Source organism: Haemaphysalis longicornis, unplaced genomic scaffold (genome assembly GCF_048455015.1).
Source record: "Haemaphysalis longicornis isolate Haplotype H1 unplaced genomic scaffold, Haemaphysalis longicornis Haplotype H1 scaffold_19, whole genome shotgun sequence".
NCBI lineage: Eukaryota > Metazoa > Arthropoda > Arachnida > Ixodida > Ixodidae > Haemaphysalis > Haemaphysalis longicornis.
The window spans coordinates 7,572,798-7,585,441 of record NW_027526288.1 but is presented as its reverse complement, the minus strand read 5'-3'; the positions used below and the strand labels follow the sequence as shown (position 1 = coordinate 7,585,441).

The 12,644-nt window shown below is 45.2% G+C and overlaps 1 protein-coding gene across 1 annotated transcript in view; it reads right to left on the bottom strand.

The window, feature by feature from the left end:
- Positions 1-6,515: 6,515 nt before the first annotated feature.
- The window catches only part of LOC144166794 (uncharacterized), a 66,691-nt gene continuing 60,562 nt past the window's right edge, over positions 6,516-12,644 (bottom strand). Inside the window, exon 16 of the mRNA XM_077696283.1 lies at positions 6,516-11,561. Coding sequence (XP_077552409.1) covers positions 11,451-11,561 — 111 coding nt within the window. The 3' untranslated portion in view covers positions 6,516-11,450. The remainder of the gene's footprint in view (positions 11,562-12,644) is intronic.

Here is a 12,644-nt window from a genome sequence, read left to right as displayed (position 1 = left end):
CTGTGCTACATGTGAAAACGGGAACAGGAAACTTGTAAGAAAACGAAAGGACTGGCATAAAATAAACTATAAAAAATTCGGGAGAAAAACAAACATGGCGTGGAAATGGCCAGTACAAAGACAGCACCATGGGCGAAAAAAAGATAGGCATAAAACAAGCAGGCAAAATGACAAAATGGGCAAACGAAGGATGCTGCATACTGGTAACACCCCTACAGCACCTGTGACTGTTCTTCTCTCTTAATCACTGCAATCTGCTTCTTCAAGGCAAGAACTGATTTGGCTACTTTAGCTCCATCTGGTCTAAAACCACTGAAATATGTCTGATCTTCTGTGTACATAATGTAAATAGGGTACATAATTTCTAATTTTTTTAAATTTCTCCTGAAGTGTCTGCTCCTTCGTGGAAGCTTTCGTGACTAACTGCCTCGTAGAATTGCATTTGCTTTGTTCATTTTTTGCTCTTTTATGCTGCCTCTGCTTGTATTTGTTTATTTCGTTCTTTTCCTCTTCTCCAGTGCTTAGGTTTTTTATCATGAAATTGTTTTTTCTTCAAAAAGGTTTTTTGGCTTTTAACCCTGTCTGTTTTTTGGCTTTAAACCTGCCATAGCTTTGCTGGAAATAGTTAGTTCCTCACACAATTTTCCTCTTTCTTTATTCTAAGAGAGGGGGCATGAAATTTTAAAAGGTAAAGAGCCCTGCAGCGACTAATGAACACTTGCACTACTTTCTTTGTAGTTGGAAGTACTGAAAGCTATAGTTCCACAAACCCAGAATGGAAATGCGCGTTCTACATGATATCTTCTAGTCTCTGGTTTGCTTTTGTCGAGATTTTGTTTAAGCTGCTATTAAATAGAATTATTGCGGCCTAATGTAACCTGACAACATTATTCATGTACCTTGTGTGACGTCCCCAAGCATACAATCAATGACAAATCTTCTAAGCGTACTTAGAAAAACGGAAAATCTCTTAAGAGAGTTTCTTGATGCACATAACTTATCAATATTAGGCTTGGGTATTTCACGGTTATTGAATCTAAGCTAATACAAGGGCCACTACCTAAAAGCATTTCAACTGGAGAAAAAAGTTGACACACGTGCTGCAGGGGCCTCGTAGACAGGCACAGGAACAGGCACAGAAAGCATGTTTGTTTAGCATAAAGTGCAGTCACAAATACGATTTCCATTTACATGCATTTCTTGGAAGCGTTGTCCAGTTTGAACTTCCATTCGCTAGAACAGCAAGTAGTTGTAAAGAGCACCTCAGTAGATTGCGAAAACAATCAGCTGACGCATACAGGGGGGGAAGGGGGGGGGGGGGGCGTGTGAAACATGTCTAAATAGCGCTGTACAGACGGGACAACAAAGAAGAGACTACACAGGACTAGCGCTGCATATCAACTGAACTCTATTAGCACACACAAAATGATATATACAGAAACAGCGCATGCGCGAATACAGGGGAAGCCACCAGGAAAAAAAATCAGGGGAAAAAAGCAATCAGGGGGAAGTGATTTCTTTTTAAAGGAAGCAGGAAAATAAATGGACTGGGGATATTATTAAGCTCTCATGGGAGCTCACCTGCATTTATCACAGTCCGGAAGCGGGAATAGTTGGGGAAATAGGATAGGATAAAGAAAAGTAAAGATTAGAAAGGTGAGGAAAGAGTATAGAAGAGTAGTTCCACTGTGGTCGATTCCGTCGCACACAACACACCACAAACACTGTTGGCTGGCGTAATGCTGCGTCTGGGAGACGAGAAACCTCGAAGGGAACAGTGAAGCGCGGAGGCGAGCATGGTGCGACGAAGAGCGAAGTCTGCGGCGGTCCCGACCGCTTTGGAGACGGGTACTAGGAAGGGGGTGGGGGGGGGGGGGGGGGGGGGGAGCTGGCACTTGACTGCCCACACCAGCAGAGCGAAAGCCGGGCGACGTCCAAGGGCCCGCGCTTGCAACGGGCCGCCGAAATGAAGCCCCTCCGAAGCACCGGAGCACGAAAAAACACGTCCGCTCAACTCCGAAGCGACGACCGAACTCCCCTGACGCACCGGCAAAAGCTACCTCTCCGAGCGTACGAAGCACCCGCTAATCTAGGCGCTACCCTTCTCAGTTGCGGAGAATGCAAAACTGCATCTAACGCGGCAGCATGGCACAAAAGTTCGCTACCTACCACAGAAAAGCTTCACACAACGTTTCTGCACAGCAAAGGTTTCACGGCGCACTCACAGCAACGGTGGCTGCCATGATGGAATGCGTTGGTTACTAGGTGAATACCGACTACTGCCGCCAACTCTAGTAGGCAAAAAGGCAGCGGGCAACGCTGTGAGGGTGGCATCATGTCAGCGCCCGGGTGTAGCACGGTTTCAATGCACGGGCTGGCCGGGCAGCTTTTGCTCTAGAGTCAGTAGTATTAACTCTATGGCTAAAGCACCAGCGCCTTTCTGCTAGTGAAGCCCAATGTAGGAAACCATGTGGTGCAGGGATAACGCCTTCAAATAAGGCATAACCGGCACCCCTGAAGAGTCACGCTACTATTGAGTGACTGTACCGTTCCATCTTGCTTTCCACTCAGAAGAGAATGGCTGCAGCTTAGCTTGGCTGGGCAAGTTATGCAAGCGAAATCCGCCAAAGAAATTTGCGAACCGGACGATATACAGGGTGTTGCGACGATAATTGGAACACTTTAAAAATTTTTCCTGAGCGATCCGCCGCTCTGTTCGCGCTCAAACTTCACACAAAGGTCGCATTTTGTGGTCTATTTTGTTTGACACTGGGAACAACAACGGTACTTACCTGTTTATTCTGAAAATAAATAAATAACGATTTTCGCCTATGGGAAAATGGCCGCTGATTTGGACGTGCGAGCCAGCGAAATTTGATGTTGGAACGACGGAACCACCTGCAGAGTGAAACGCATGTTTGGGATTCACGTACGGAGCCAAATGGTGCAGCAGACGATCAGAAAATGCACCTAGAAATGAGCTAACAGACGATCAGAAAACCCGGTTTTCGGGTTCGCACGTCCAAATCGCCGCCATGCATTTTCCCATAGGCGAAAATGGTTTTTATTTATTTTCAGAATAAACAGGTAACTACCGTTATTGTTCCCGGTGTCAAACAAAATAGACCACAAAATGCGACCTTTGTGTGAAGTTTGAGCGTGAACAGAGCGGCGGATCGCTCAGGAAAATTTTTTAAAGTGTTCCAGTTATCGTCGCAACACACTGTATATGACTATAGTCGAATGTTCCGTACTGTGAGCACTCACTACCATCGTCTCGGGAGCTTCTGAAGACGTCGAAGTAGAAGAGGAGGCGTCCCTTTGCTCTCCTGAAGCTTGTCGCTGTCGGTTTAGTGCGCAGGACTTGCAGTCACTACTGTGCTTTGACATCGGAGTTTTGGTCCTACACAGCGAGGACAGAAAGAAAACGGCAGAGGAAAGTGTGGCGAAATTGTGATATGCTGGGCCCGCACGAGCGCGCATGGCGGAAGCGTGAGGGGGCGGCAGTGAGACATGCTGGGTGGTGGCAACGCGCTGCGAGATGGCACCATAGCACTGCGTGCCGTCGTGCTCTCGACGGTGATATGTGTTCACTTAGTTTGCGCTGCCGACGTAGAGGCTTCCATCTCTGCGGCCGAGGAACCCACAAGTGCTGTCTCAGCGCATTGCACCACTCAGGTGTGGGTGCCGAACATCGAGTGAGGCAACCGGTGGATGTGCTTCGCATCCTCCTCGTTGCGTGGCTCATCCGAACCACGTGACATTTGCACGGGAGGTTCAAAAAATTTACAAATACATGCTCCGCGGAACCGACACGCTGCGAGATACAGGTGGCGCACGGCGCCGTGCGTTCACTGATCACGCGATCACTTAATTCCCGAGACGCAGCAGCCGTGACTGACAAGGCTGCAATTCGCGCTGCTCACGAATTTCGTATCAGGGAGTAGAGCAATAGTGAGCCCTTTTCAACACGAAAGTGTTTTATGCCAAAGTACACCAAGATCTCACTGACGTCATATCCGTCACGGAAGTGACGTCGCCACAAAAAGTGCCATTGATGCGGCGGCGCCCGGCTTCGAGCCCACGAACTCTCTCGCTGCAACAAGAGGCACGAGGCTATCTGCCAACTGGCTATGAACTCAGACCTAAACAGCTCTACAAACGCAGTTTATATCCTTCCCTGTGACTCATTCAGATGGTGCTGCCGTCTAGGAGAGGCTTAGCGAAGTAGTGCATCATGGCGCTAATGAGCGCCTACAGTTGGCACCTCAATGCCAGCACCTTGGTGTACGGGGGACGCACGTGATTTGAGGCACCCTCCACTGCTTACTGCTTTGGATGTGATAGCTCCTTGTAAGAAAACTTGCATTGAGCACCGCTGAAAGGCAACGACTCTAACCGATGAATGTCGCGTTCGTGACAGCGTTGGTGTGACGAGACACTCTAGCGGGAAGCAGAACGCGTTCATGCGTTCACGGTCCAAGCCATGAACTGTACCTCTTGCGTTCCACAAGCTGAGCTCATCGCAATACAACCACCTGCCATACACGCCACGGAGCAGGACCGAAGTGGTCGCAGGACGTCGCTCGCCAAGCACACCCACAAGGCAGTCACCGACCCACAAATCATGCTCCTTTCGCTGCAGCGCAGATTTTTTTGCGCATTTCACTTTCGTGTTTTACCGATTCCTATGACAGAGGAATGCACCAGTTTTTTATTGACGAGAAACTGACCGGGTAGACCTTGGCAAGGAAACTTCCATGGTTCAGTTCGACAACCATCCAAAGGCATACTTGTGTGGACACACACCTTTTCACAAGTTGTGGAAACCAAGCTAATGGGTACACTGTGCAACTGAACTGCTGTCTGTTCACCGTTAACAAAGTGTGGTGTCCAAAACCACTCATCACATCTGTGAAAACTGTATCGTAGAGCATTATGCAGATGCCCTACTACATCCATTTGTAAAATTCAACAAGCACACACCGTATAGGCGTGGTGGCCCTCTTTCCGCAGTTCCAGGTAGCATGTTATCCTAATCCTCACAAGGTGACGAGCAAATACAAGGACCGGTGTCCTGAAGGTTGTTATAACGACTACCACCTCAGATCTCTCTCTATCCGTCGAATTTGGCACCACCATCCTAATTGCAGTGCAGCATAGCACAGAAGTTAAAAGTGCCAAAAAATTCACCCATAAGTTACATCTTTTCTTTATGTTGCAGAACTTGTCATCGCTTCAGCATCTGCCATTACTGAATGGCACTCCACCTTAATCGAGAGTAGACAGAACCCTATAGGGAGACCACTGCACAAGTTGTAGACCATGAGCTCTTCTAGAAGTTTGTTCCTGTACCTTCTCCACATTCAATTGTTACACTGATGAGGCACCTAAGGCCGTAATGAGAGCCATTGTTATTTCGCAGATTTTTGCAACAATTGACAGGAACGGTATTAAGTGCAGAGCACTTTAGGTGCTTGCCTTGTCGTTGTAGCTCGCTTGCTGGGCCCAAGTAGAACCACATGGCGTTCCGTCGTCGCGGCATAACACAGAGGCTTCAAAAGCCAAGCGGTTTATATACCTAGTCATAAGTGTTCGAAATTCGTGAACCGCTTCCTCTTGTCATGCATCTCCACGTTGTTTAGCGCAAAGAAAACTGCAGGTACATTTGAGGGGAAATATACGTAATTAACCGGCAGCGCCCGTGACCATTTCGTTAGGAACGCTCCTTGGGCTGGTTTTTACGATAGTAAGCAAAAAAAGGTGGCAGTGCAACGCCAGCACGTGCAGAAGGAAAAGCAAGCACAATACAAACAGAACTCCCTCTGGCACAGTTTCAGGCAGGGGGTGCGTGAGCACTGCGAAGACGGGAAATTTGAATTGCCTTGAGTGGTAGCAGTGAGCAGATAATGGCACTACAGTCCATTATGGCTGAATCACAGCTCTGCACTTCCAACCATAGAGTTTCATACTAATGTATACTAGAGGAAAATCTGTCGCTGCAGTCGCGGGCGGCAGCATTGCTGCTAGTGACATCCTCGCCTGCTTGGCTTGGCTAGCCATACAGCTTCTTTTTTGTCTCGAAGCCAAAATCAACAAAAAAAAGTAACATTTTTTTTTTGTTCATCGTACATTAAGCTTCTAGAAAACTACTGACATTTTGGAGGTTTAATTTTAAAACAAAACAAATTTCATGAACCATCTACGGTAATATTGTTGCTTTTTTGCAGCCATAGCCAACGTTTCAGCCTGTTGATGAGTCATGCCAAGGACAAGTGGAACGTACCTGCTGGGTACATGACAGCACGCTCGCTGAAGCGCGGCTCCCCTAGACAGTGGCGACAGATTTCCCTCTAGTATATATTAGTATGAAACTCTATGCTTCCGACAGCTTCCACATTGAGTGGGACGGCTTTAATTTTTTCTTCAGACAAGCCTGCATTATCATGATACTAACAAATGCTTTGGAAGCGGATGGTACATCACATAATAAGTCAGATATTGACGCAACCACAACATCGGCAAAACAACTTTAATTTTTTTTCAACGTCAACAGATGCGACTCTGCGATTGCACTCGTTAAGTTAAAATAAACGCAACACAAAGCAAACAACACCGCACAAAGACCGCGTAACAGTAGAAGCATTGTGGATAAATATGTGCGTACTTTCAACCAAACCTTTGAATAAATAAAGATGCAGTTACCGGGGATGCAATGCATGTGTGCTCCCACACTCGCCACTATATACACACACAACGGGTGACAGTGATCGTCATGTGGCATTTTCGTACACCTTGAACAATGCAGCATGTGCAACGTAAAGGCAGTGTGAATATTGAAGAGAATGGTGTTACACAACAGCACAAACAAATATGCCACCAGTGAAAACGAATGCAGTACCCCACCGTGCGACAATGTAAACTATATTCTTTGATTGTAAGGCCTTCACATCAAAGCTCTGTTCCATCTTCCTTATTGTTTTTTTATTCTGCATGGCTTTGAATTGTTTTCCAACATTATATAAAATTCTGACAAAAAGCAAATATTTTGACTACAAAAAGTGATTGTGTTTTGAATAAAACTTGGATAGAATTTATGCCTCAAACAAGGCAGTAAAAGAACACACCAGACCACGATGACAGTTCTGATATGCTTTTAGTTGAATGCTATGAATTCCTACGCTTCATGAACTTGAAATGCAATTGACAACCTCCTAACAGCTATCAAGTTCTTTTAAATTATGCCTATTTAATGCCCTATTTTAAGGCGGTTAAATTTTAAAGCTATCGTGGGCACACATCTTTGAGAGCCATACAAAGAACATGTCACAGTGCAAAACAATTACAAATCTCAATTCCAAACATTTACAACTTATGTGCAGCTTGAAAGCAATTCAATAGCTAGTCAGGTTCCCACATTGCAGCACAGAACTACCTTTCAAAGTCAGTTCCTTTAATTTCTCAATTTCAGATTTCATTCAAACAGCTCACAGGCAACCATAACATACGCAATGCCTCTTCAACGAGTTTCCCTTCACTTTTTGAATAAAAATTCACTTGGGTCATTTGAGAATTACTATATGTGTGTGTGTCCATATAATATATATACATACACACACACACTCAGTGAAAAGTGAAACAATAACAAGGACGTTCACTAATGTATCGGCAAGGGACTTTGCCTGCATCAGGATACGCGTAGATTGAAAATCCCATTCCATGTGTTCTAAATGATGAAGGCAAGTCCCTTGCCGATACATATGTAAACGTACTTGTTATTGTTCCTCCCGTGTGTCTAACATTTCACTCATACTATTTTTACGCGCTCGTTTTTACTCTGGATATTCATATATACACATATATCTGTGCGTGCCCAGAAGTGTGCGTGCATAGCATATATACAAATGCATGCTACTTTTGGCAAATGCAGTCAAGGCAGTGCACTGCGCTAAAATGGGCTGCTGATGAGAGCAAAGCTATACATGACTATGCAAGGCTATGAAAGACTGCTTGTACTTGTGGGCAGGTTCATGGCAGTGTGAAAATTGTGCGACCACTTTCATTATGCAAGGCGCGAGGCTTTTACGGCTAAGCAGCATGGGTGAATGCTTGTGGCCACTTGCCTCTTGTAACAAGGCAACTGGTACATAGAGACTGTGTTTGGAGCTAGAGTGATGAGGAAATATCACCCAAGCATCACAAGGCACAGCTATCCGATCAAACCAGCCAGTGTGGCCTCGCTGAGTAAAAGCCGAGGCAACGAATAACACCTTGTTATAAACAAACTAGAACACCACCACTACGCATTTTCCGAAAAAATTCAGTTGAATTTTTTACTTAGCAATGCTATTCTGCATAAAATGTGCGTTACAAGCCTATGACTAGAGCTGTATGTACAAGTTTCTCCTGAAACTATAGTAAGAGCACCCACCCTTCTCTGCAGCGCAACACGACTGATTCGCATCAAAGCAATCAAAATGTTATGAGAGGTGCCTTCATCATATCTCTGTAAGGGCATGTGGCACCTACACAAGTCTTTGAAACTTCTCGCAATAACAAGGGTTGTGCCAAATAAACAACTGTGTTCCCTATCGTTGCCTAGGGGTGTCCTGAGGCCTCCCCCAATTTAGACTTTAGAAATAAACTTATTCCAAGGCAGCAAGTGCAGTCATAAGATTTATGAAGTGATGAACATGAGCCAAAGCTGTTCCACACAAGCAAACAATCTCCAACAATGGCCCCTGCTGAAAAGGGGGAGATTGGGTCACCTTAACTGGCAACTAGCAGTCTGCACAGTTGTGTACTATGAACACAGCTACAGGTAACCAGCTGCTCATCCCCTCATCTCCAACAGCAGCCATCGTCGGACATCAATAGATTGTTGTGGAATGGCAGCAGCCCAAATATTTTCATAAAACTTCACAGCTGAATACTACCCAGCAAGCTCTCTTCCACACTGTGCTACGCGCATTCCCATACATAGTCATCGGAAAATATAAATACTGGACAAGCTATATACTCCGAAACGCAGCCGGTTATTGAAAACAACCAAATATCTTGTGGATGCGACAATTTACTTAGCTTGCAGAAACTCTTCATTCCTTGTTCGAAACAAAATACCTCTCATATTGCCCCGAACGATACCCTCAGGTTGGGAGGGAGATCTTAAGTTGTCCCCCAAATGAGAATTCACCTATCAAGTGTGCTCACCACATTACCCCAATCGCTGTCCAAGGCAACAAGTCGATGCCCTTCTGCTTTCAGTTATGCTTAGCTTTGATCGCTGTTTCACAAAGCCTGTGTAATGATAAAATATGGCTTTAATGGCTATTACACGAAACCTATCTGATGATGAAACACGTTTTATGGCCAGTTTGCAAAAACCCTCTAAGCTGATAAAACGCACCAGTCATGTACGCTCCCAACTGCTTCGACTTGGTATTCCTAATAAAGTCCCCACAAAACATACCGAGAATTGACGCACAGAAAAGCTTTTGTACAGGTCTCATACAGCTTCCAGCACTGTGCGAACATGTAGGCATACGCAACAAATATATTAAAAGTGCAAACATCATGGCATACAACAGTACACTCAAACCGCTACGCCACACATATTCACAGCTTTCCCAGCTCGAAAAAACAAAATGGACGCAACTTGCAATCCACAAACGCACACAAAAAAAAAGAGAAATACCAGCTACACGAACCAGACATAAAGTTGATCATTTATAAACATCGCAGGTGTGACCATTCTGCAAACTTGCATTTACAAGGTGTCCTACGAGTGGCAAAGTGAGCCACGAGTGGCCTGATCAGTGTAGTTGCAGCGTAAAGCAAAAACTGAAGTCCTAGATGCTCATCAAATGGACTCTGCAAGTGGAAAAGAACTCAAACAATTTTTTTTCAATACCGAGTAGGTTTCACTTTTTGTAGACCTTACAACGTTAATGTGGGTAGCCGCACACCAAAACAGAAGAGCACTGCCAGCTTTCTCATGCCAGACTATCGAACTTCAAAACTTCAGTGCGGTTATTGCGCACTACACGGGAAGTGCAGTTGATAAAAAACAGAGGCACTTTCCGGTTCTCATTCATAAGGCCATAACACACCTCCAGCTTGAAGGCAGTACTGTACAAACCGTCAGCAAGCACCTTTCACAGGCAACAGCAAACAGGAACACACTTTCCGAGAATCCCAGGCTGCAAAGGGGGCACCCAAGACAATCGCCCACCCCACCCTTCCAAACGGTAAACCACTGTTTCAAAGCAATCACACAGAAATAACTGAAAGCCGTGCAACTTCTGCACCACGGATAAGAAGTCGATTTAAAACTTGCAAGAACATTAGGATGGCTGGTTTACACCACGTGTCAAAAACACAACACTGACAAAAGAGAGAATCAAGTTTTTCGTCTCTCTAAATCATGGCACTTGAAACAGGGCCCAGAAGCCCTGGTGAGGTTCTTGAGAAACGAAAGTGAGAGCATAAAAACGCAGGAAAAGAAATGCCCAATGCTGCCGGAGGTAGATGCGAAATGCCATGGAAAGTTCCTCCCAACCATGACATAACTAGTCCACAAAGGCACAATGGCTCCACTAGGGCGATGCAACACCAGAGGAAAAAAAATTCATCACTTAAGATCAAATCACACTGAACACAGAACTGTGCGCTTACTACTGTAAAGGCCTAGGAACCTGACAGGAACAAACATCACTACAGCAAAAGTGTCAAGGAAGAGTGAAATGATAACAATGTTTGATTTTCAGCGTTTTTTGATTGAAGCATTACATTAAGCAACGTCTAACACAGGAACAATAAAACGAATCGCTTTATTCACTTTAGTCAAGGTGCTCGAACTGGTTGGGCCGCAGCAAAGCAGTAATCCAAACAACCACGCACCGAGTCACCGAGATATTTGCAAAACTAAAAACAAAGCATAAACGTCCTGCAACCCACTCCAGAAACTACTGGGTCCCAAGAAGCATGCCTGAGAACAAAAAAGCAAGCACTCGCAGCAAGACAGCAAGCACTCGCAACAACTCTAGAACATTCCTTCCCGTGCACTGCGACAGGCATGCACCGCACAACACTGCAGGGGCCTCAGTCATGCCAACAGGTCACGGCGTCTCAAAGATAACACCAACTGTTCACTCGGGCGTCCTACTCGGTGCACGACGAGATTCGAAAAGGCAGGCTTGCCATTTTTATCACTGCTGAAGTAGCAGGCTGAGGCCATGCGCAGGTATTGTTCGAGGTATCCGAGGGAAGAACACAACCCAGGTTTGCACTGGCTCCAGGTTCCACTGCACCAGGTTGCACTGGTTGCACTGGTTCCAGGTAACGCGGGGATGGCTTGGCAGCAGACTCAGACGGAAGACCACCGTTGGGGTGGCACAAGATGGGGCCGACGGATCGGCTTGAGACGAATTGATGTGCGCCGCAGGGATTCTTCACGGTGGCACCCCGTGGACACGCAGCCGGTACAGGCACGTGTAGTCCAGGTTCCCGTGGTTGCTGAGGATCTTCATTTCGATGAACTCGTAAATGGCCGGTTCCGGATCCTGAAAGGGGGGGGGAGTGAAAGCAAGAAGCAGCAATGTTAGCGAACATTTCTGCACAGAGTAGAAAGTCGGGCTAGCTGAGAATGGTTCATGACTGGCACTGCGCACAAAAAAAAAAAAAAAAAAACGGTCTCGTTTTTTTGTGCGCAGTTGCAGTCATTTCTGCAGAGCGCCAAAAAGTAGGAAAACACAGCTGCTGCAAGTGAACACACGACATTTTAATCCCACTATTTTTTCTTTCTCACACAACGGCCATTACACAAACCAGCTCACTTTCTGGCTGGAAAGTGCTGCTTGCCAACTAAAAATAAAGCAGGCACTTTTGCCTGATCCCAGGACTGCTCCCAAACCCATGGACCCTGCTCCACCCCTGCATATGCGTTTATGACACAGCTAGGGCAAGGCGATAAAGAAATAAAACGGTAGCCTCACTCTGGTGGGAGAAACAAGCTGAGAAACCTCCCAATTATTTTAATGCTTACCGCAACTAACAAGTTGAACAATGGGTAAATATGAATACTATGATCACTTTTCTTTATATCAGTCGCTTTATTTTTCTAGACTGTAAAAATCAGCCATAATTATTTGTCTTTTCTCACTGCAAACTGCTACTCAACCGTCGATCGGACATTAAACAAGTGTGTTGAATGTGACCTCATTTTTCCGAGTTAGAACAAAAATAATGCAACAAATGTTTAGCTTTCTAAAATACTCAGGAATTGAGTGCCATTTTGTGTAAATATCCCAAAAATTGAGAAACATGATTTTTTTTAATGACTTTGAAAGGTGGACCTTTCTTTCAAATTTTCATTTTTTGTCGCATTTCACGAAGCGGTATTTTGATTAATTTTCTTTGTAGGGCATTGAGAAGGGTATGAGGTGTTCAACAGCCCCTCGTAAACACATCTAAAAAAATAGAAGCTTGCCTTTAGGGCGATGTGTAACAAAAATTTTTTAGAAGTGCCACTCTTGCACGACATTGCTCTCGCTACTAAGTTTGAGAAATACTTTCTCAAAAATATAAATATTGCAAATATTTGATTAAAAAATTAGGAAAATTTCGAAAAAATTTCACTTCGTTTT